The sequence below is a fragment of the Protomyctophum parallelum genome (genome assembly GCF_964188405.1).
Source record: "Protomyctophum parallelum genome assembly, chromosome: 16".
NCBI classification, from domain to species: Eukaryota; Metazoa; Chordata; class Actinopteri; order Myctophiformes; family Myctophidae; genus Protomyctophum; species Protomyctophum parallelum.
The window spans coordinates 31717899-31740382 of NC_139711.1; the positions used below are offsets into that span (position 1 = coordinate 31717899).

Here is a 22484-nt window from a genome sequence, read left to right on the forward strand (position 1 = left end):
GTAATATCGATACATCAACCAAGCCTAAGGGAAGGAAAAAGCCAGGGGGCTAAGAGATCTGTTGCTTAGGGCACAGATATGCCAGGGAGGGCAAAAGCCAGGGAAGGCTAGTCATGACAAAAGAGAAAATTAAGGATCCAGAAAAAGACAAAAAAATAATAAAATAACTGTACATTTTTGATTATGTTCTTCTGTAAACTTATTTGTATGTATATTAAAATGGTTGCAGGTGAATGAAGTGTAAAATATTCGCCACGCATATGCACGTGTGTGCACGCTCGTGCATGTGTGATGGTTTGTGTGATGGTTTGTGTGATAGAGAATGTGTGAAGTTGACGTCACGTGATACCCAGTAGCGCTCAAGATACTAAAATTTGTAATTAAGTAAAAAATACTCCGGGGAGTAGAAATTCACTCTTCACAAAACAAAGATAGCCTTTCTGTCAATACTTTTTGCCATCTGGACTGTGCGCGTTTGTGCGCTTCTAAAAGAAGGGGGGAATAATGTTCTAATATTTGAGCGGTAGACAGGCCTTAAGCTTGATATCTGGGAAGAAATCAATTTACAAAACCATAAGCCCCAATAATATTCAATTTCACATGCAGTGGGTGGGGGGGGAGAGAAGGGTATCATAATAATCGAATAAATAAAGTCAAGTATAAAACATAATAGTACGTGAACTATGGGAGGGTTGGGTAGGGTCTGATTAAAATAATAATGACTGAATAAATTGCAAAGTGTGAATTCAGTTCAGGGGAAAACCCCAGTGTATTCAATACATGTAAACCAGACTAAAATAAAATAAAACGGTAAGAGGGGTGGGGTTCACATTAAAGGGGATATTGTAAGTGTACACCATCTAGGAGGGGTGGGGGGGGGCTGACTCGGACTAAATATTGGGGTATTTGAATGGGGGGACAAAAAGTATGTTGTTTTCAAAGTGTAATTAGTGCAAGTGACCAGAGTGAGTAAATAATAAAGTCCAGAATTCAAAAATATACTTAATAAAAGTACACCAGTAAGCGAATCAAAGGGCCCCATGTAGAAGGGCCTTGCCCTGTTCAGTAATCAAACATACTCAAAGTAAAAGTAAGACTCATTGTGTAGAATGCCGAAGTGCAGAGGGAGAGTGTACATTTAAAAATGAGTGTAGGGACAAATAGCCAATCCACAAGCTTGAACGCCCAGTATAATATATATATAAGTCTAGGTATATTTGCAAAATAAGTAAAATAGTTCAAATTATGTAGTGGTGAAGTAATTGTGAAAAAAGTGAATACTCAAACTATATAAAAACATCCCAAGATTGTACTTAATTGAGCTAAGGAAGTACGTGTTTACTTCCCACAAGTGAAATATAGTTTAGGGTCAAATTAGGGGAAAGACAAATTGTGATTTTGTACAAACGCCGCATAGTAAAGTTGCAATCCAGCAACACCATAACTTAGAAGGGGACCAGGAAGGAGGGGGCATAGTCTAAAAATCAACAACACAGGTGGGAGGATATTTGATTTCATATGCATCAGCCTACTGTCGTATCTCCAGAGACAGTTGTACCCTCTGTTCCACCAAAGAGACATTGTCGACTGCAGCAACCAGCCAGCACAAGACCACCACCGCTGCTCCAGAGTTGGGGGGGGGCACTTGCTGAGAGACATTGAATTGACCGTGCTGCACTGGGTTAAGCACATGGGCCAGACACACACAGCCACCAGACTGCTATGCCACCTGCTATGGAGAAAAAGAACTGTTCCGAGTGCTGGGGAGTCACTCACAGAGACACTGACCACACTGCTCAAGGTCATGGGCCAGGGGTGCGTTGCCTGCACCACTCTGCCCAAGTAGAGGCCCAAAGCCATTTAAAATCAAATATTGGACCTGCCACAGTTGTACACATGGGCCGAGCATGAGTGTGGATTTACACACTCTCATGACAAATTATAAATGCGCGATTGCGTAGGGTTGGGCGCCGTTGGTACAAAAACACAATACTAAAGACAACTAAATTAGGGTGATTAAATGTAGTTACACGCAATTGAAGTACCACTATCAAACTATATATTTTTTCAAAAGTAAGGGAAGGCAATTGGGCAAAACCATAGTGTAAAGTAATTGAGTGAACAGAGAATCATCCCCCTATCCCTCGCCCCTTTGTAGGCCTCCATAGTATATACTAGGGGATATACACGTACACATTTAGGGAACTGAGTGGGGGCACGTTCAGCAAAATAAATAGTACAAGTGTGGGTGTCAATATACTAAATGGAGTGAGTAAATTTGAAATAAGCAAATCATTTGGAAAAACTAAAGCTTTGTCGGGTTTGTGCCTTCAAGGGGCCGACCATTTGTTTTGGATTAGATAAGAGAGAGGTTCAGGAATTTTGGAACAGGGCCACAATTCGGGTAACAATATAGGGCGCTGTATAGCACGCAATAAACAGATGTTTACCCCCACTTCGACTAGTTTTGAGCGGTGTCACGCTTCAATGATTGACCAGGGGGGGGCAAGTATTTTTCCTAAAAGGGCCAAATGAGATATAGAACTAAAAAAAAAAAAGGGGGCAGGGCCAAAAGGTTTAACTTAAATATAAATCTTAGTGGTCGTTGAAAAATAGCTCAAATTGACCAAGTAAGTACAGTACTTCAAATTTAAGTAAGTTTACCTTAATGTAAGTAAGATTTAAAGTAAAATGTGTCATTATTCAGTGTCTATGGGGAACTTTGTGGAGTTCCAGGCAAAATACAAACAGTGAGCAGATCTATAGAAGATGCACCAAATAACGATCCCAAAGCAGTGTCCCAAAAGTGTCCACGGACACCTTAAGCAGGGTCCCCATGATATTAATGTATGAGTAAGGGAAGGGGATTGGGCTCCCCAAAACCTTTGCTCATAACAGGGGACAGTGGGACCGCAAGGCTCCGAGGGCACGTTAAATCACATTTATAGTGCAGGGGAGACGGAACTGAAGGCCCCCGTGTCTAATGAAGGGTGAGCACACCCTACTGTGGTTTCCCCTAGTCGGCGCCTTTGCCGCATTGTATACATCGGACAAACGCGTGTATGACAAGAGGTCAAAGGAAATCGCCTTTGTCACATGTATATGATGTTGGGGGTAAACGCGTGGTACGTGGATGACAGTCCACACCTAGCAGAGATGCCGTTAGGAAGTGACGGACTCTGTGAACAGGCAAGGCTGGTGAAAACGGTCAAAGTTTGGGTATCCCATAGCTAAGTGGGGCCCGGATCAGACCGTCGGGTTCCTCCTGGGTGGCCAACCACCACTACGGGGTCAGGAGCTCGCTATCGACTGCGTCACCGGTCGGTGGAGTCGCAATGACAGTAAGTCCATTCAGACGGAACTGTTGGCCGTCGCGCTCCGCTCAATGTTCAGTCAGGCCGCTGTAAGCCAAAAGCGAATGAGTTAGTAGGCGAGCAGTGCTCTTTGTGATCGGTGGGCTCTGAAAAGGAGCCGCCGGGAAGCAAAGACTTGAAGTCTTCTCTCCAGGGTAGCCTGGGTGGTAGACTTCAAGAGGAAAGGGGTCTAGCCCGGGACTGCGCCCTCAAAGGAGAGCTGGAGGGAGGTCCGAAAGACTTAAGTGGAATCATGCAAAATTTCAAAATTGAGACCTCTTTAATATGGTGTTTTAGTATGGTGTTATGATAGTGATAAAGGGGGGAATCGCGTCGCGTGTGTTTTCAACATTAATTAATAGGCCTCATGTTGGTATGGTTGTCGTGTAATTAGATAAATGGAGTCATAAGTAGCCTAAAGTAGGAGTCAATGAGATATTATATCAAGAGATATGTGTTATTATAGTTAAACTCTGGCAGATCAATGTTATGTCTTTTTTATCTTTTATTGACCATCTTTCTCCTGGGTCTTCTGCGGTGCGCTCTAAACTGTGTAAATGCGTGCAGGGGGGAACATCTGTTCCTCTAGGTACCCTCCCTCCATAAAAAGTGCATTTTTGCGGAACGCTCAGGAGAAATATAAATATCTTTAATTATTCTTAGTTTCTCCTTCGTCGATCTCCCTAGGCCCTCCCTCCATCTTGGTTATGTGTAAATGCGCCATGGGGAGAACGCTCAGGAGAAAAATGAATATATATATATTTTGTTTATTTAGATACTTTTCTCTGCCTTTCATCTGCCCTCCCTCCATCTTGGTAATGTGTAAATGCGCAGGTTTGTTTTAGAGAGCTCATTTCTCTATGGTTTAATTAGATTAGGTGAAATATACGACACCTGTGAACCATACATTTGTGCACAAAGCCGCAGGAGTTACAAGGGAGAGAGCAGCACCATAGACTTCCATACTAGTAGCAACTGTTGGAGTGTTTGTGTATGGTATGAATGCACGTCGGGCCACTATAATGCCATGTCAACGCGGCAGCATGTAGAGCGGCTATTTTCGGGGGAAAAAGTTCCCTCTGGGAGTCCAAATTACAAATATGATTCATTTTAAGTGACCTTTCCCAAAGGTTCAATATCAAATCAAGTTGAAATTATAATGAAAACACAGAGAAAAAACACGGGGTCAATATAAATTGGTACAATTACAAAAATGAGGAATAAAATGTAAGGGGAAGACCAACTACAAAAATTAATATAGAGTATGTAACACAATAAAAATAGTGAACAAAAATCAAATACTGAAAATAAGCGTTCTTTCAATATTATCTCCCCAAGAGAGGTGGTTAAACATGAGTGAGTTCTAGGAGGGTCATTCTGGCCTGGTATGTGTCAAGGAGGGACTGAGAGCATGCGAGAGGCTCATGTCTTTGAATAATTGGTTTGCAATGTCTGGGTTAAATAACCAAGCCCCCCCAACAGATGGATTAATTGCCAAAATGTATAATCAAAAGTAACTAACAATTTGTCCCACAGGAGGTGTCCAGGAGGGAGTTCTGAAAGACTTAAATGTCAATAATATGTTTTAATGTGTCAATAATATGTCACATGAAGGAGGGGAGAGAATAACCCTGAGAGTAACCCTAATCCTATAAATTCCTGAATAAATTCTCTACAGGATCAGGGGGACGTCAATGTCCGAAGGTGTGTGTGAAGTGTAAGCATAACAGCAGGGGGGACACTCACATACAAGGTCAGGATGCAACACAGACCCAGACTTTCCAGACTTTCCAAATTTTACTTAAGTGGACTACAGACCAAAATTAAGACCCTCATGGACAACAAGGTGTCAAGTTCATATCCAGGAGGGACACTTGGGTGGATTCAACAAATCATTGGGTAGGATGACCGAACCGTGACCGAGCCGTGATCTATTCCGTTTTATTGTCACTGAATACATTTATCTGTGATTCTGTGTATGTCAATCAAACCGAAGGCGACCTAAATAACTAACTTACTAACATATGCAAAAAACCCGATCACATAACCTCCTTGAATGATTATACGTGCCGGCAAAAAGAATGTTGTGTGCTTCTGTTATCTTGCTGTTGTCCTTGTTGTGGTTCCTCTACAGTTGTCAACAAAACGGTAAGTATGAAAACAAAAACACAGCTACACCCAGTGTTGAACTTCAAATATGTAAATATGAGACACACCAGGAGTTCTAGAACCTTATGTTTAAAAAAATATATATATATACTTGTCGATGAAGGGGGGAGGGGAACTGTTTTGCGAGTTTTTTGCTTCCATAACAGGTCAGTCAGAGAGTACCCAGGCGGGGTTCATATACCCAAGCACCAAGGAGTCCATCACAACTTCCACCTGGACAGGCTTGCAGGCTTGCAGACGCTGCGGGACGCTGCGGGACAAGGAGCAGTGCACCATCAGCTCGTGCCACCGCCCCTGGAGCAGAGACGGCCCTGTCTCTGGTTCGAATGGGGGATACGAGTTTGGTCCTAAAATCACCTGATGGGAAGTGCGAACTGCCCTGTCACCTTGTGCCTTGCATACCGGAGCCTAAGCAGTTCAAGGCCTATACGTCGGGTTGCGACTCGCGATAACAATTACCCACTGGACAACAGGATGGATGGGCAAATAAACAATTGCCCATCCCTCCCCCGCGCGAGAACTCTGCCCCCCAAGGGCATCCCGGAGTACAATTTTTGTCAACATGTTTTCAGTGTGCAGGACATGGAACAATGCCGAATGGTAGGAACAAAATGAACGTTCCTAGTGGTTGGTTTCCCCAAAAAAAGGAGTGGTTTTACTATTTTACAGGTTTCCACCCGCATACTAACTTGGTTTTCCACACCACCAGTGTCCACCTGCACGATGCCTCAAAATGATGTCTGACAATAAGTAAAATACTACAAGAAGTTTGATATGTACAATGTGATTTATGGTTGATTTGATTTCCGCATCAGTGACGCAATGTACTTCTATTCATATGATTGACCTGACTATTAATTGTCATTCTTTTTTATTTTTTATCTTTTGGAATTCAATGTCTGTGTACCACTAACCCCTGAATGCAGTGTTCTACCGTCCCTGAATTGGTGTGCCCCTCGAACGTCTGTATGATATCTGGTAATTGATTACTCATTACCAAGGAGGGCTGGTGGGGTAAAGTAGACCCTTCAAGCAGTTACCATTACTTTCAGAGTGTGCCGCCTGAGCTGTGTGTATGCAAGGTCACTTCAGTGAGATTGCGACTGTACTGTATATATTGTCAGGGCAGAGAGGGACACGTCAGAATTCTCCGGGATAGACCAGCTCTCTGTCCTGTGCTTCGCGGGGCCCCCAAATCTGTGGACTGATAATGATCGAATCCGAATTCGTGACGTAACAGGTCGTATTTGCTTTCATATATGTCTTTGCTGTTCACATGTATATATCACATGACCATTCAATTTGGGATAATTGTGGGCAATCAATAAATGCCAGATCTTGTGAATCCATAATTTTAAGTGTACAGCCTGTTTATTGGACTATTAGATAACCCTCTCAACAGGATGGCGCATCAATGGCAACCCCCTTATCACGCAAAAAAAAAAAAGAACCGAAAGACTTAAAAGGCCACGATTCTTTTTTCCTTGTATGCATTGATAATTTGATATGTTGTATGATGAAAACTTTCAATACAGTATCTTTAAGTTAACCTGCAATCTGCCTCGTGTCTGTCATTAATTGGTATTCATACACACATCCGACACACATACTCCCAACTGATCCATTACTTTCTACATTTTACTGTGTAACGAGTCACTATGAGAACAGCTAGTGCACTGCAAAGAGGAACTCTTTAATTACAGCATGAGACCTGGAGAACATTGTGATGTATTAATACCTGTGGTTGAGGTGGAAGAATATGATTAATGATTAGCTAAATGAAAATGGTTAAACACAGAAAAGTTATAGTCCTTATTTCTTTCATTTTATCGCATTATTATCGCTATTACACAGCTAAGTAGACTGAACTGACTTACAGTAGAAAGAATTTAAGTCTGCCATTTTGTTAATTACAGGTGCAAAGAATGGCAACTCGACAAGAGTTGTTCTGTGCTGCTTTTTTTTTTTTTTTAAGATATTTTTTGCGGCTTACGCCTTTTATTGATTTTTGAAGGGACAGACAGTAGGCTGACAGGAAACGGGAGAGAGATGGGGGGATGACAGTAAAGGCCGTGTCGGGTCCGGGAGTCGAACCCGCGGCACACTGCGACTGGATTACCAGTCCGGTGCCCAGACCGTTACGCTACGGCCTGGGCCTGTTCTGTGCTGCTTTATCTGATACAATACAACTGCATGGCCAGTTGGGGGGGGGGGTATATAGACTTTGAGAGTGTTACTGTCTCAGATGACTGGTCTACTCTACTCTATGTTTGTTAAAATAAAATAAAAACAGAGCATGCAGACAGTAACCAAATGGTACGCAAATACAGTATTGCATGTTACTTTCAAAGACAACGAGCATAGAAAAAGGATGCAAGGCAATTAAACCCATGTGAAATATGCAAGAAAGGCTAAATGGTGTGTGTGTGCGTGCGTGCGTGCGTGCAGTGCTATGGTGAAGATAGGGAGAGTAATGAAAAAGTGTATAACCGCACACTCGTAGCTTCAGGGTATATCCTGAGGAAGGCAGTATATCTGTCCGAAACATTGGGTTCTTCTCTGTGTCAACAATAAACGTTTGGCATTGGCAGCTACGAGTGTGCGGCTATACATCTTTTTCATTACTAGTATTTTTCCCATTGGCTGGAACCTCACGAGGACCGGTGCTTTTGCTCAAGAGGACATACTATAGAGTGGAGAAAGGATGAATGAAAATTGAAATTCAGTTCACACTGGAAATATTCCCCAGGGTTGTCAAAGGATATGGAATTGAAAGGCTGTGTGTGTGTGTGTGTGTGTGTGTGTGTGTGTGTGTGTGTGGTAGTCTGCCAAACAATGGAACTGTGTAATCTTTCACCTGTATCAGAATTGGGAGGTAACTACTAGGGATGTGTAAATGTGTCCAAAATGAAAATCGATTTGTATAATTAAATATTAACGATCAATCGATTAATCGTTTTTATTTGTATGTGGTCCCTGGACCAGTGTTGAGCCAATTGATCACCATAGCAACCCCAGCCTAGGCTAGCCTGGATCCAGCCCAAAGACCCCGCCCACTCTCTGAGTGGAAGCTTCAAGAAAGCTACAGTCTGATAATCAGGCTAAGCCTAGGCCTGATTAGGTAAATTCCCAACACCTGCTAAATCCTCCAAACCTGTATCTTGATTGGAATCAATCTCCACTCACACTCAGTTCAGTCACTCACACTCCTCTCAGTCATGCAGCTACACAGACACATCCCAGGCACACTTTGGTAGGCCTATAGCCCTGTCCTGTTTTTTTTTTTCATTAAAGAAAAACGAAGATTTTTTTTTAATCGATTATCGATTATTAATTTTCATAATCGATTTCGGTTCCTATTAACGATAATCGATTAATCAGACCCATCCCTAGTAACTACACACAACAGTAAGTGTAATCCGTTTATGTTGTGCAACCATAAAGGCAATGGCTGGGTTTCCCAAACGCATATGCTGTAAGACTTGTAGTGCCGCACATGCTCAATGCCCTCATAGGCCGCACACAGAAGCCTGTGAACATAGACATACAGTATACATAAATATATATATTATATTTATGTATATATATATTATTATTTTTAGGCTTGAGGCCTACCATTGCGTGGCACATCTATGCACGAAATGTCTATGTTCACAGGAGCATGTGCGGCACTACAAGTCTTACACCATATGCGTTTGGGAAACCCAGCCATTGACTGGCTTACTTTATTCAACAGAAATGCATTTTCCTGCATTTTATTTTTGACTATTTCACAGTCAAAAATGCCTATTTTGCTTGACTAAATTAAACTTCAACTAGAAAAGATGCTCCTTTGGAGCACAGCTAATTGGAATGTGCGTGTACAGTTTCACTGTACTGTATAACAGACAATGTGTTCATTATTTGAGGCATTTTCGAGATGGAACATGAAAATTGGACAGAGATATCACATGACTATAGAGGAGGAGGAGGAGGAGGAGGCCCATTTACATGGATTTGAAAAATGTTTTGATTAATGTGCATTGTCCCTTTTAAATAAATAAATTGGAAAACATCATAGGAAATCTCCTAAATAACATGAATTTGACCGACAGATAATGTGGTAATATGAAGACAAAACTATTAAGATATTGAAAACATGTCTATTATCTCGCCCCAAATCCCCCAAAAGCAGGTAAAATAAGTCTGTGATCAGATACACACTCCTTGCCCCTTAAACACACTGTAACATTCTCTATTTTTATTTATCACAACCAAAGACATACCCATTACAAACGCAAACTTCATTAGCATTTGTGCATGTACGTGCATGCATGCCTGTTTGCATCTCAACGTCAGTACAGGAATATGTGTTTGTGTGTATAAAGGGCATTTCCACATACATTGAAGGCAAGATTGGCTGCCTGTCTGTTGAGATAAGCTTATACTAAACTAATAAACCGGCCCTCAATCTACATGTAGCCTTCCTTCATCGCCTCTCTCCAATCTCCTCGCTCATTCTGTCTGTGAAACTAATACCAAATAGAATTCATCTACATCATTACTGTGAGCTGAACTCTGGAATTACAATCAGAGGGGCAGACAGAGAGAGAAATAAGAGGGAAAGCAAGCAATGCATAATCACGAGACAAAGAACAGTGATTTGCATGTGTGTGTATGTTTCTGCTTTGTGGTGTGAGCAAAGGAGAGAGAGAGAGAGAGAGAGAGACAGACACAGGGATATCATCACTAAGCATGTTTCCATAAAGCACTGGTTTTTCGCAATAAAGCTTTTGCGAATAAAATCCTGAATGGAAACACCTCAAAATGCGAATAAGTCTAACTTTTGATTTATTTTTTCGAATTACTTACTTACTCGCTTCCTATTTTCGAAAATACTTGATGGGAAAGCACCTACTGTTGGGTGGGAAGAGTAGCAAAAATAGCTTGCATCACGATGCGATGTGAGCTTGTAGATCTTCTATTTTTGCTACCTTTAGGTGAGACAGTCATAGCACAAAGTAATATAAACGAGGGCATTCCTTTATGAAAAAGATGACAGTGATGTTATTAGGGGTGGAGAGGAGGTGAAGAGGGGTTGTGGAGAGGTGAATATGAGCTGCCACCACTCCTGACCTTGTCCAACCTGTCAGCTCTTTGGCTAACTCGTTCCCGATCAGTATGCTAATGAGTGCCACCATTCCATGCCCTATAGCTGTGTAACGGTGAGCCGTTTATTATTATTATTTCTGGTATTATTTCATGGTTATGGTTGGTTAAATGTATATACAGAATGTACTCGCTATTTCCATATATATATTTATATTAACAAACTATTGGTCATGTACAGTTCTGGAGCTATGGTTATATATCAAGTCTCGTTTACGCTGCGCCACTACGGCCAGTGTTGCTGTTGTGTTACTGTGCTTCTCCCAAGTTGCAGACTAAAGATGTCCCTTCTCGCTTGCCATCTCTCACGAGAACTGGTAGAAGCTGCATGAGATCCTGATCACCCTCAATGGCCAAGCCGGTCATGTGACGCTCCGGAGGCCTCGGAGTGTCTGCTATAAAGGACAATCTTTGCCTGGCTTCCGACGAGACGACATTGCTTATTTAACTCCAGCTGTTAGTTAACTTTTGCTTATCCTTTTGGTTTATGTTTAACTCCCTTCGGGAAGGAGTGTTAGGTTTAAAGTTGTAGTTCCTCCTTTGTTATCGGTTAGGTTTTGGTTAGGCGAAGAAAACCACCACTCTAAGTTATACCTCTCTGCTTTAATACGTTACCCTATATATAATACTGCCTACTAGTCATCGCTATAATAAATGATTGCCAATATACTTGAAAGTCGATTAACTTCCATCATGTATTTATTGAGCCATTTGTATTGAGAACACTTTTTTACCTCTGTAAACGTTATGCTTGAAGTACAAGTAAAAGCATTTTCAACTTTGCAGTGAGGTTTCCTGTCCATTTTATACGTTATGCGTACCTTTTACCCCTAGACTAATTGGTGCGTAACAAGCTGCACAACTGTGACAGTAAAAGTTTGACAAGGCCAGCAGTGTGTTTTTTTTTTTTTTTTTTGCGGCTTACGCCTTTTATTGATTTTTGAAGGGACAGACAGTAGGCTGACAGGAAACGGGAGAGAGATGGGGGGATGACATGCAGTAAAGGCCGTGTCGGGTCCGGGAGTCGAACCCGCGGCACACTGCGACTGGATTACCAGTCCGGTGCCCAGACCGTTACACTACGGCCTGGGCCAGCAGTGTGTTCTTTTGTCTGTGAGTTTAGACGGTACTTGGTTTAGACTAGTCATTGGTTAGACCAGTCATTAGTCCTACAACTACAACCTATCTCAAACCCTCACCTCCCATGGGGCAGAACACCTAAACCTAACCTTAACCCATGTCTAACCAATGACTAGTCTAAACCCCCTCCAGTTCACCATCGATTGTGTTGCCTTTTAGGCATCTAGCCATGATGACTCTTAGCCACTCAGATAAAGATCCTCAGTTTATGTAACTCTGAGAATGTAAAAATTGACCCATTTATTCTAACACACTCTAGGGTCTTTTTGAGCATCAAGCCACCAAGACAAGTTTTGATTAGGTGGCAAGGAATATGGGCGTGGCAGTATCTGAAATTACAGGGGAGAGAAGACATTAGCTGCTAGCACACAGTCGCATCCAGTGGCGTCAAGTTCCATCTACTCCCATAAAACCGGAAAGGTCCCCACGCTACAAATTGACGCAGTTGATGCGCGTGCCGCACTGCCGCGGCATGCACTAGAGTGAAGAATAACATCCTGTGTTCACTCCACTGGGCAGGTTTTACACTCCAAACACTCCAAATGCAAGGTAGAATAAATTACTATCAAAAATAAATTATAAGCTTTATATTAACTCGTCAGTTCCACATACAAATGTGGGTTACAAAAAAAAGAAATAAACAGTAAAAGAACTACATGTCCGGCAAACTTTGATGACACACACTGCCCACCAGCTGCAAAGCCCCCGAAAGATATCAAAGGAACGTCCGGAATTGGCCAGAAGTGCTGCCTGGGCTCGCGTCTTGCTTGCTCAAAATGAATCCACTGTGTGCCTGCAACTAATAGGCTCTTTGCGCACAGGATAACTCTTCTACCTCCGGCCCCTTCCCTACTTCCTTCACAGGTTACCAATGATACTAATTAAGGCCCTCAAACGTTTTAATTTCAAGGACCCCCCATAGCTCTGAAAGTGTACAAATGGAACCAAATGGACCTGTAAAGGTGCATTTGGTTCCATTTGTACACTCTCAGAGTTACACACGCGTACAGGGCCATTTGGATCCCACTCAAGGACACTTTGAGACCCACTGGTATAGCAGAGTGTTTCTGTGAGCAAGAAAAATAATAAAGAAATGTACTGTAAAGCAAGTTATGCTGTGCAAACTGCATGCAGCCTTTAAAATCTACTAAGTTGGCGTTGGAACGCCGGCCTTATGCTGTCAGTAATGGTTCGAGACGGATCTCTTACTGCAGCATGCACAGATAAAAACCTTTAGTGAGCATGCCTTCGTGTTAGAAAAAGCATAGTCTATATGAAAAAGTAACTTCGCTTCTTTGTACACTCGGTACAATATCGCTTGATAAATCCTGAAACTTACTCCAAGAATTAAAGACAAATTATACATGCACAATAGCAGCACCCTAACTCTGTTTGACAAGAATGGAACAGAGCCTTAATTAGTATCATCATCGGTAACATCTGTGAAGGAAGTAGTGAAGGAGCCCGGAATTAGCAAGAGTTATTTGATGTGCATAGAGCCTATTGGTGAAATGGCATGAAAACTAAAAGAGTATCTGAGTCTTTACAATGTGTGTTCCTACATAAACGTGGTTGCTGCCCACACCCAGTACAAAACACTGGTGTTGGCATACAAGACTATTTAATTAACATAACTTCAAGACATGATCCAATATCCAACCCTTTCCCGCCCAAACCTCCTGCCTTCCACTTTGGACATCCACTCCCAGTAGACCAAGGAAGAACCTCTGCCCCAAATGTTTCTCATGGTGACACTACAACAGAGCCTCCACATTTCAGCCTATAACTCTTCAAAGCATAGATTGTACAGTTAAAATCTTTAACGCAACTCTTCATAATAATGCTCAATGGCCTAGTGGTCAAAATCTGGGGCAAAATCAGACTTTCAATGAAATAAAATAAAAAGTATTGCTCTTGAAGTTGAAAGCAACGTTCAATGTCCCTACCCGTGTGGTGCCACGTGTGGAGGCAGTTGTACACGAACGCACAAACAACATGTTATTGATTCTAAGATAAGATTCCTAAAAATTGTAACTTGTAAACACACACAAATGGTGGAGGAACCACACAAGTCACACACACACACACACACACACAAAAGGTGCATTGCTTATTAGAACATTGCATTAGTAATGAGAAACAGACATGTTCACCTTACTCTCACACCACACGCAAGCATGCGTACGCGATGGCTATGAGAGTGTACATGCTTCTCCAGTCCTCAGTGCAAGCCCTTTCAAGCTGAATCCTTTATCAACATGAGAGGATGTCCAGAGAAGATCAAAGGCAGGACACGTGGATCTGCCATTGTATCTCTGTCTGTCTTCATGTAATGGTCAAATGTAGGATGACAGTACCATCCATAGCCTCCCCCCATTCCACCTGAGCACTTTCATGTAGGCCTACTGTATAATGATATAAGGTCACTGATTATGTCCTTGTGAAGTCTCTGAAAACTAGGGCACTGTTATTGGATCCAGAAATACTGTATTTCACTACCAATTCTTTAAAGATATAGCCAAGAGCTGTGGGAAAAAATGGCTTCAAATTCAATATCATTGTCACGCCTGGAAATTAAGAAATCTGGCACCCATATGCCAATATGGGTGTGTGTGTGTGTGTGTGTGTGTGCGCGTGCGTGCAAGAGAGATACTAATTTCCATAAATCTGCTCTAATTGTGATAGTTCATCACCACCACCACCCCCCCCCCCCCCCACCACCACCACCACACACCCGCACGGCGCACACACACACACAACTCCACAGAACCAGTCAATATGTTCACTCTCAAGGACAGCCAGGAGCCAAGCATCTGTTGACAGGGAGGCCCCTGACAAGCCCCCCAAAAAAACCTCTCCCTCCCTCCCCCTCTCTCTCCCCCCCTCTCTCTCTCTCCCTCCCTCCCTCCCTCCCTCCCTCCCTCCCCCCCCCCCCGGGTTACAGTCAGAATGTTACTGTGTAGAGATATAAGTACAGTATTAGGCCCATATGCAGCTGTACACATACTGTCAATTATGATGTGGGTTGGTGGTGGGTAGGGATAAGGAATCTGACATACGGGGCCAGAAGCCAAAGCAAGAATGTATAGTTTACCATATAACGTTACGTTAACTCTAGCTGGGCAGGTTGGGAAGGGAACTGAAGGGAACTACAGATATGTTCACTGTTTGATTGATTTATTGAAAATTGTATTAACAGTTTGTACTGTAGAATGGGTAGGCTATAACTAAAGTACAGGTGAATACAAAAACTGGATAAAAGGTTTACATTAGGGTCCTCCATTTTCAATTAATTAGAACATTTAAAGACATACAAATAAGCTTTAAGCACGCACCATCTATTGTCAGCTAAAGCAAGTGAACACACCTCAAGACCTACATAGATGTTGTAGATCTGATCTGGGACCAGAGGCCACATAGTGATTATCCAAATGTGATGTACCAAAATACTACTAGTCCATGTTCCTCAACTGCAGGTGGACCCTACAGTGTATGCTCCTAAACACATTGTGAATGTCATACATACACAGAGAGAGAGGGAGGAGGGGGGGGAGAGAAGTTGCACCACTCAGTTCACACAGGTGTGATTTTTACATTTCTGTAGATGAAAATATGCAATGTAGTGAAATGTGTAGGCATATATAGGCTAGCTCATGGTGTGGTATAGCCTACTAGACTACCTCCGCTCTGAAACTCCATATTTCATGCATTAGCATAAAATATGAGATTATGCCTAAACACATTTGCATAAACAATTGAACCACTGCCAAATCAACGACAGGCACAGCACAGCCAACTGCATCTGCGTGCGATAACTTATGATAAATTACATATCGTCTGTAACCAGTGGATAAAAGTTGTGGGTGTACAAAAACGATGAACTCACGTTTGGTGATGCCGGAGCTCGAAGTTGAGCTCTTCTGTGTCTAAAACCTTGACCGGTGAGTCATTACAATAATAATCCGCAAACTCCAGTGCGCCAGAGAACCGCTGTCCACGGTGTTGGACGGAGCCCGTGGTGTGGGCATCATCTCTGCGCATCAGTACCGGGGCAGCCGCATCACCGTAGCGGCCGTCCGCCACAACCACGCGCTCATCCTGGCGTTGGCGGAGCAGCGAGTCGCTCTCTCTGGACCTCCGGTGGTGGAACTTTAATGGCGAGTCCGCCGGGTTGCTGCGCGTCGGGGACGGGCGAATAGACGACTCCGGTGAGCCAGAGTACGGCGGGTCTGGATCCCCGAGCAGTGGCGAGGCGGAGGAGCAGAGTTCCAGGGGCCGCGGAGAACAGGGGCCGAGAAGAGGAGACGGGGAGGGAGACGCTCTCTCGGCATTGTCGCTTTCCTCTCCTTCGTCAGACATCGGGATTCGGGGGAGTTCGTTAACAGCGTATAATTTAAATGTAATTGCAATGTACTTATGTGAGAAACATTTCAATGTTTGTTAAAGTTTGAACACGAGCAGCCGTGCCCGTGCGACACCGGTCCATATACAACAACGAACTCATCAACACCTTGCTTGATCTTGCGCGCAAGTTAGGTAGACTCGACTGTGGTGCGCGCGCAAGCAAGCCCCGTACAAAAAAAGGGAGGGGGTTCCTATATGGGGTCCTCTCGTGAGTGAAGAAAGGTTCCTACGAGGTGGAAAGCCTGGTGAGGTTAGTGTTAGGCTAATATATAATAGCTGATTGCCTGATTGACAGGTGCATGGTTGTTGGAGCACTTCTGGACGTTAAATATTGCCCTTTGTCATAATGATTAAACAATATTGTAATACATATTGCAAATTTCATTGGCAACTTTAACATACTCACTTTTATACTTTTACCTACATTTACCTATATAAATGCGCCATTTACCATTTACATGTACATAACATTGCCCAACCTTAGACAGCTGGAAAGACATGGTCACATGATCTTTTATTGCCAGATTATTCCAGGGGAGACAGACAATTCAATGCATGCAATATAAGAGAGAATATAGAGTAAACATCCAAGTTTTTGCTTGGATTTGCATGCACATGATGTTGTCTGACATGTTGAAAAGAATATAATCATATTAAATAAATGACTCAAAGACCTCACTGGCCGGTGTAGCCTGATGTAGGATATGGGAGATGTTCTGCCTTTAAGTTGATTCAATTTACAAACATGAAGGGGATTCTTATTAGGTCTTTGCCCTTGAAGAGTGCATGCGTACATTCATAATGCATCTCATTGCGTCCGTCTGAGATGAGACTGAGTTGTATATGAACCCTGACTGAACCTGTGTGTGTGTGTGTGTGTGTGTGTGTGTGTGTGTGTGTGTGTGTGTGTGTGTGTGTGTGTGTGTGTGTGAGAGAGAGAGAGAGAGAGAAATTAGAGGCTGAGCCCCATTAGTCACGGTGGTGGCGTCGGTGGACACTGGACAGACCACTTCCTGACCCCTATACAAAGACAGTGGACAATAACCAGTCCTTTCTGTGATCTTACATGCACACATGTTTGAAGAAACGTAAGCAAGCATGTGCACATTGCCCACACACAGAAAAAAACTGGCTGCTTACATATTCACAACTCATTGTGAGAACATTATTGTGACTGTAGGTCGCAGTTTACTATGAAAACCTGTCAGTCCGTACGTCAGTCACCCCTTGTGACAATACAGAATTAATTCCATATGTTGATCTGAGCTCATCAAACCCTGTACACTCAAGACACTGCTGCTAACCACCCTTAGATCTCCATATATGGTGCTGACCTGTTCTGACATTCCATATGTTGATCTGACCTCATCAAACCCTGTACACTCAAGACACACTAAATATATGGCCAGTACAGAATTCATTCCATATGCTGATCTGACCCCCATGCAAGCAGAGTGTGTGTGTGTGTGTGTGTGTGTGTGTGTGTGTGTGTGTGTGTGTGTGTGTGTGTGTGTGTGTGTGTGTGTGTGTGTGTGTGTGTGTGTGTGTGTGTGCGCGTGTGCGTGTGTGTGTGTGTGTGTGTGTGTGTGTGCGTGTGTGTGGGGGGGGGGGGTCTGGCTTATTAGCCAGTACAGGCTAGGACAGAGTGCCACACACAGAGGTGCTGGAAGGTGCAGGCAGCTGCAGCATGGCGTCTATCCTGAACCAACATCAACTCAGGTGGCTGGGGCATGTCATCCGTATGCCCAGCCATAGACTCCCACTTAAAGTCCATACGGCCAGTTACACCTTGGTCAACGCAGTGCCGGTGGGCAGAAGAAGCGGTTCAAAGACCAAATGAAGACCACACTGAAGAGAGGCCGGATCAACCCCTCTTCACTGGAGGAACTCGCTTCCTGTCACGACCTATGGCGTTCTCGGAACTTCTCACTCCACACAGGGAGTGTAGTATATGGAAAGCCAGCACACACAACACCGTGCAGCAAAGCGTGCAAAGAGGCATGCCCACCCCTGCTCCCCTCAGTACCACTTTTACATGCCTGGTCTGCAACCACAACTGTGGATCCAATTTTCGGTGAAGAGGTGACCCCCAAAACGGTGGTTAGTAAAAACAGAGAGATGTGTTGTGTGAGCGGTGACCACCGCGGCGTGATGTCATGTTGTAGTTTCCGGTGGTCACCTCTTCAACTGAAAATTGGACTATGATGAACTCTTTTTTTGATCACATGGTCCTTCATGTGATCAACTATTCACTTATGATTTTGTAAGATAGTTTTATATAGATAGAAGTTGCAATGTAACACAGCTCTGTTTACAAATGTCCTTATTGCCTTTTAATTGTACATACAGGGGTAGGCACACACACACACACACACACACACAGCTGAAAATGTGATCACATCCTCACCTCCAGTCTGATAGATTTGCTGAAAACACACACCTCTCCAGTCCACTGGGTGTTGGTACCCGTCTCACACTGACACGCACGCACACCACCAACAGAATGTGGGTTTCTTTACTACTATGTAATTCTCCACTTCTTTGCAAAACACAACTTTTCCACTGGTACAATATACTGTACCAGTGGAAAAGTTGTGTTTTATACCTATACCCTATAGTATGGGTATAGGTATAGAGATAGGGTGAGAAGATCACACGAGAGTGACTCGGATTAGAGTCGCTGCTTCTTCGCCATGGAAAGGAGCCAGCTTAGGCGGTTCGGGCATCTGATTAGGATGCCTCTCGAGCATCTCCCTAGGGAGGTCCTCGAGGCACGTCCCACTGGGAGAAGACAATGGGGCAGACCAAGGCACAGCTGGATACCAGGAGGAAGTTACTAATGTTGCTCTGGAGAGGGAAGTCTAGAGCTCTCTGGTGGAGCTATTGCCCCCACGACCCAACTATGGATAAGTGGTTGAAGATGGATGGATGGATGGTACAGTATAAGAATGGCAATGGCAGTTTAGGCTACTGTATGTACTATGATATGCTGAAAGGCTAAGCAAGTCAGTTAAACTGAAAAGGATTTTAATGTTGCATGGGGTGGTATAGGTATTTGACAGACACAAGAATTCCCCTAAAATGCAGGTCTCATACCTGGCCTGTCAATCAGGTATTATGTATCATAGAAGATCCACTTTCATCCAAACTCCAGACACCAAAACTCATCAGCTAACTAAACAATGACATGGACTTTTCCCACCCGATTTCTTTAAATGTTTCTTTAAATGTCGCTTCAACCTGCGGCTTGTTAACTAATAGTGACAAAGTGCTGTTGAAAGGCGTTTCCTGGTGCAAACACTTTAATGACATCACTAATCAGCGTTGATGTGTCTGAGGAGGAGGTCAAGACAGCCAATCACTTAGTCCTCATGCCACTTCCCCCTGATGCTTAATAATGACTGACAGTTTGATGTTTGTGTCGATGTTTGTGGCTCTCACCTCAGGGTGATCATTACTATTGCCTTTGTTCCTTTGTTCACTATGCTGCCGCTCATTTGCTCTCACTCTAAAGTAGGGCTGGGTGATAAAAGGATCATAACTGTGGATCGCAATAAAATGTATGTTGATAATGATAACTTTGGACATTTATATGGACAGATAAATGGATACATGTAAAGACCTAAAAAACAAACAAAGAAAATTTCAAATGGGATGAAAAACAATGTGCCGGAAGGGCTAAAAAAAAAACAGAGGGGCTTATCGAGTGGCCTTCCTAAAAGCTGCCAAGTGAGCTTAAACTAATTATAATAAAATTAAAACACATAATGAAAATAATACATAATAATAATAACAAGAAATGATACTAGTAGTAACATTAATAATGATAATAAAGAGCAGGGTGACTAGGGCGTGTTGCCCAAGCTTGATAATAAGAACTGCAGTAATTGTCACTTGAAGTTACTAAGGCTAGTACAGTCTCTGATATGAGGCGGTAATTTATTCCAAAAATGAGGTCCTCTGTACTTGTTTTTAACCTAGCTCCTTTCCTTTTTGTTTTTATTTTTGTTTCTCGAATTAAAGTTGTTCTTATGTTCTTATGTAAAGCGCTTTGGGTACTTAGAAAAGCACTATATAAATCTGAGCTATTATTATTATTATGGAGAATTGGGCAGGTGTTGTCCTGAAGAAGACGGAATGAAGATAATTTCCTGATCTGGTGTAATGATTGTGGATTTCATTGTTAAACTGGAAAACATTTTGAAAACTGGCGAGCCTGCTAGAAAAAGTATAATAATTTTGATAAAACGTTTTTGTAACAGAAAAATACCATTAAGATTAGATTTGAAATTACTAGCTCATACAATATTGCAATATGAGATTATATAAATCATAGTATAATACAAATTAATAAGGATTTATCTTGTCACAAGTTGGTGTATTCTTCGAATGACTCCAATATTCATACTTACTTTATTACAGATGAGTGCTATATGATTTTTCGTATTTAGTTTTTCCATCAATGAGGACTCCAATAAATTTAGTAACAGTAACCCTTTCTAGTAGTATGTTATTATCAGTCTGGATATTGGAGAGGGTACTTATAACTGGGTGATTATGGGGCAAAAACATCATGTAAGAGCTTTTCTTTACATTCAGAGATAACTTATTTGCCTTGAACCAGGTGTCAATATTGCTCAACTCCTGGTTAATTTCCAGTATTATGAAATAAGGGTGAAAGTGAACTCATATTATCCTCCAAATAGACAAACTATAAAAAGTTCTCCTTGGAGTACATGTCTTCGCCAGGTCAGGTAGGTTATTGTGGCCTCGTGGTGGCGCTGTAACAGGCCAATGTGGAAATGTGCGTGCAAAACTTCACGTAAATTGGATGCTGCGTTTATGATTTCATTTGAGGCATTCAAAACGGACCTTGGAAGAGAATGTTAGCCAATTAGGATGGAATATGAAATATCGAACGATGTCGATCAACATGCAAAACAATATTGTGATCGTAATTTTTAGGAATAACAAATCAAGAGGGTTTATTTGTCTGTCAGGCACTCATACACGTACTGTACAAGCAGCAAAATGTTGGTGTGACATGTTCTGCAAGGCTGTGCTATAGTAACAGCAATACAATCGCTATTAGTTCAGGCAAGCACAGCAGTCAACCAGTTCCCCATGCTGAGCCACACTCAATCTCCCTTAATTCTCATTCGTTAACACCCTCATTCCTAATGGTTCATTCTAGGTGGTCTTTTTGAGTAGAACACAGTTCACATACACGGTCACAGCACCGTTCCTGCAGCCTGACAGTGATCAAAAGACCAGCCTCCTCCTCGTGGCATTTAGGCCTTCTCTATGTTAAATGCATGATTCTGTTGGATTGTGTATCTGTGTATCTTTAACTATAACCTTGAAGGGTTCAATGTCATGTCTATGCAATAACTCTGTATCTTAGACTCTGCTTCAGGGGGCTTAGTGACATTCTGTGTCATATATCACAGGAGCAGAATCACACCACCAAAGAAAGTATAAAGAACTAGTGCTCCTCGGAGCAGGTCTGCACCTGGTTTGTGGCCTCCTGATGGAGCTATAAACCAATGTGAAAAGCATAGACATAAAGGCTAGATGGCTCAAGGCGGAGTCTCTGACGTACTGTAGTTCACCCGGCGGCCATCATCATCATAACTCGCTCAAATCTTGACGGATTTACAAACGGGTTGGTTTATTACAAACGTTGTCAACGTGGCTATGATTCAGTATGCTTATCTGCTTTTGGTGACCACGCTTATCTGCTTTTGTTCCAAAATGTGGCGCTATAAAATAAAGTGAAAAGGGGGGCATTTCTTCCTCGGCCTAGTGGGAATGTGCGTGCAAGATTTCACTGAAAACGCCAAATTAGCCAATCAGGATGGAATATGGAAAATTGGACAGATCCGTGTTGATCATATGACTAGTAAAGTCAAGTCACCTTTATTTACATAGCACATTTAAAGTGTGTGCGCAGTTTTGCAACGACGATTAGCTGGTCACACTCACAGACACACGGACAGACGACAGGGATGGAGAAGACAATAAACTAACTAAATAATTAAAGAGAAGTCTAAGCAGACCAACCACAAAGTCGACTGAAATGGGCTGCACAATCTTATTACCATATACCCCAGCCCTCCTTCAGGCACAATTCAATATCTCTTTCATTCCGTTTCTGCTGAGATGTTATATCTCCACTGTAAGAGCGTCAGACTTTAGTCAATGCATATAGCCTACTTTATGCACATTTAATACAGTGCCATGTGGGAGGGGTGAGAAATGTTTAAAACA

The 22484-nt window shown here is 42.6% G+C and overlaps 1 protein-coding gene across 1 annotated transcript in view; it reads right to left on the reverse strand.

Moving 5' to 3' along the window:
• Positions 1-16169, reverse strand: part of trpc7b (transient receptor potential cation channel, subfamily C, member 7b) — a gene marked incomplete at both ends in the record, with an annotated part of 104355 nt that extends 88186 nt beyond the window's left edge. Inside the window, one exon of the mRNA XM_083786307.1 lies at positions 15697-16169. Coding sequence (XP_083642433.1) covers positions 15697-16169 — 473 coding nt within the window. The remainder of the gene's footprint in view (positions 1-15696) is intronic.
• Positions 16170-22484: the final 6315 nt, after the last annotated feature.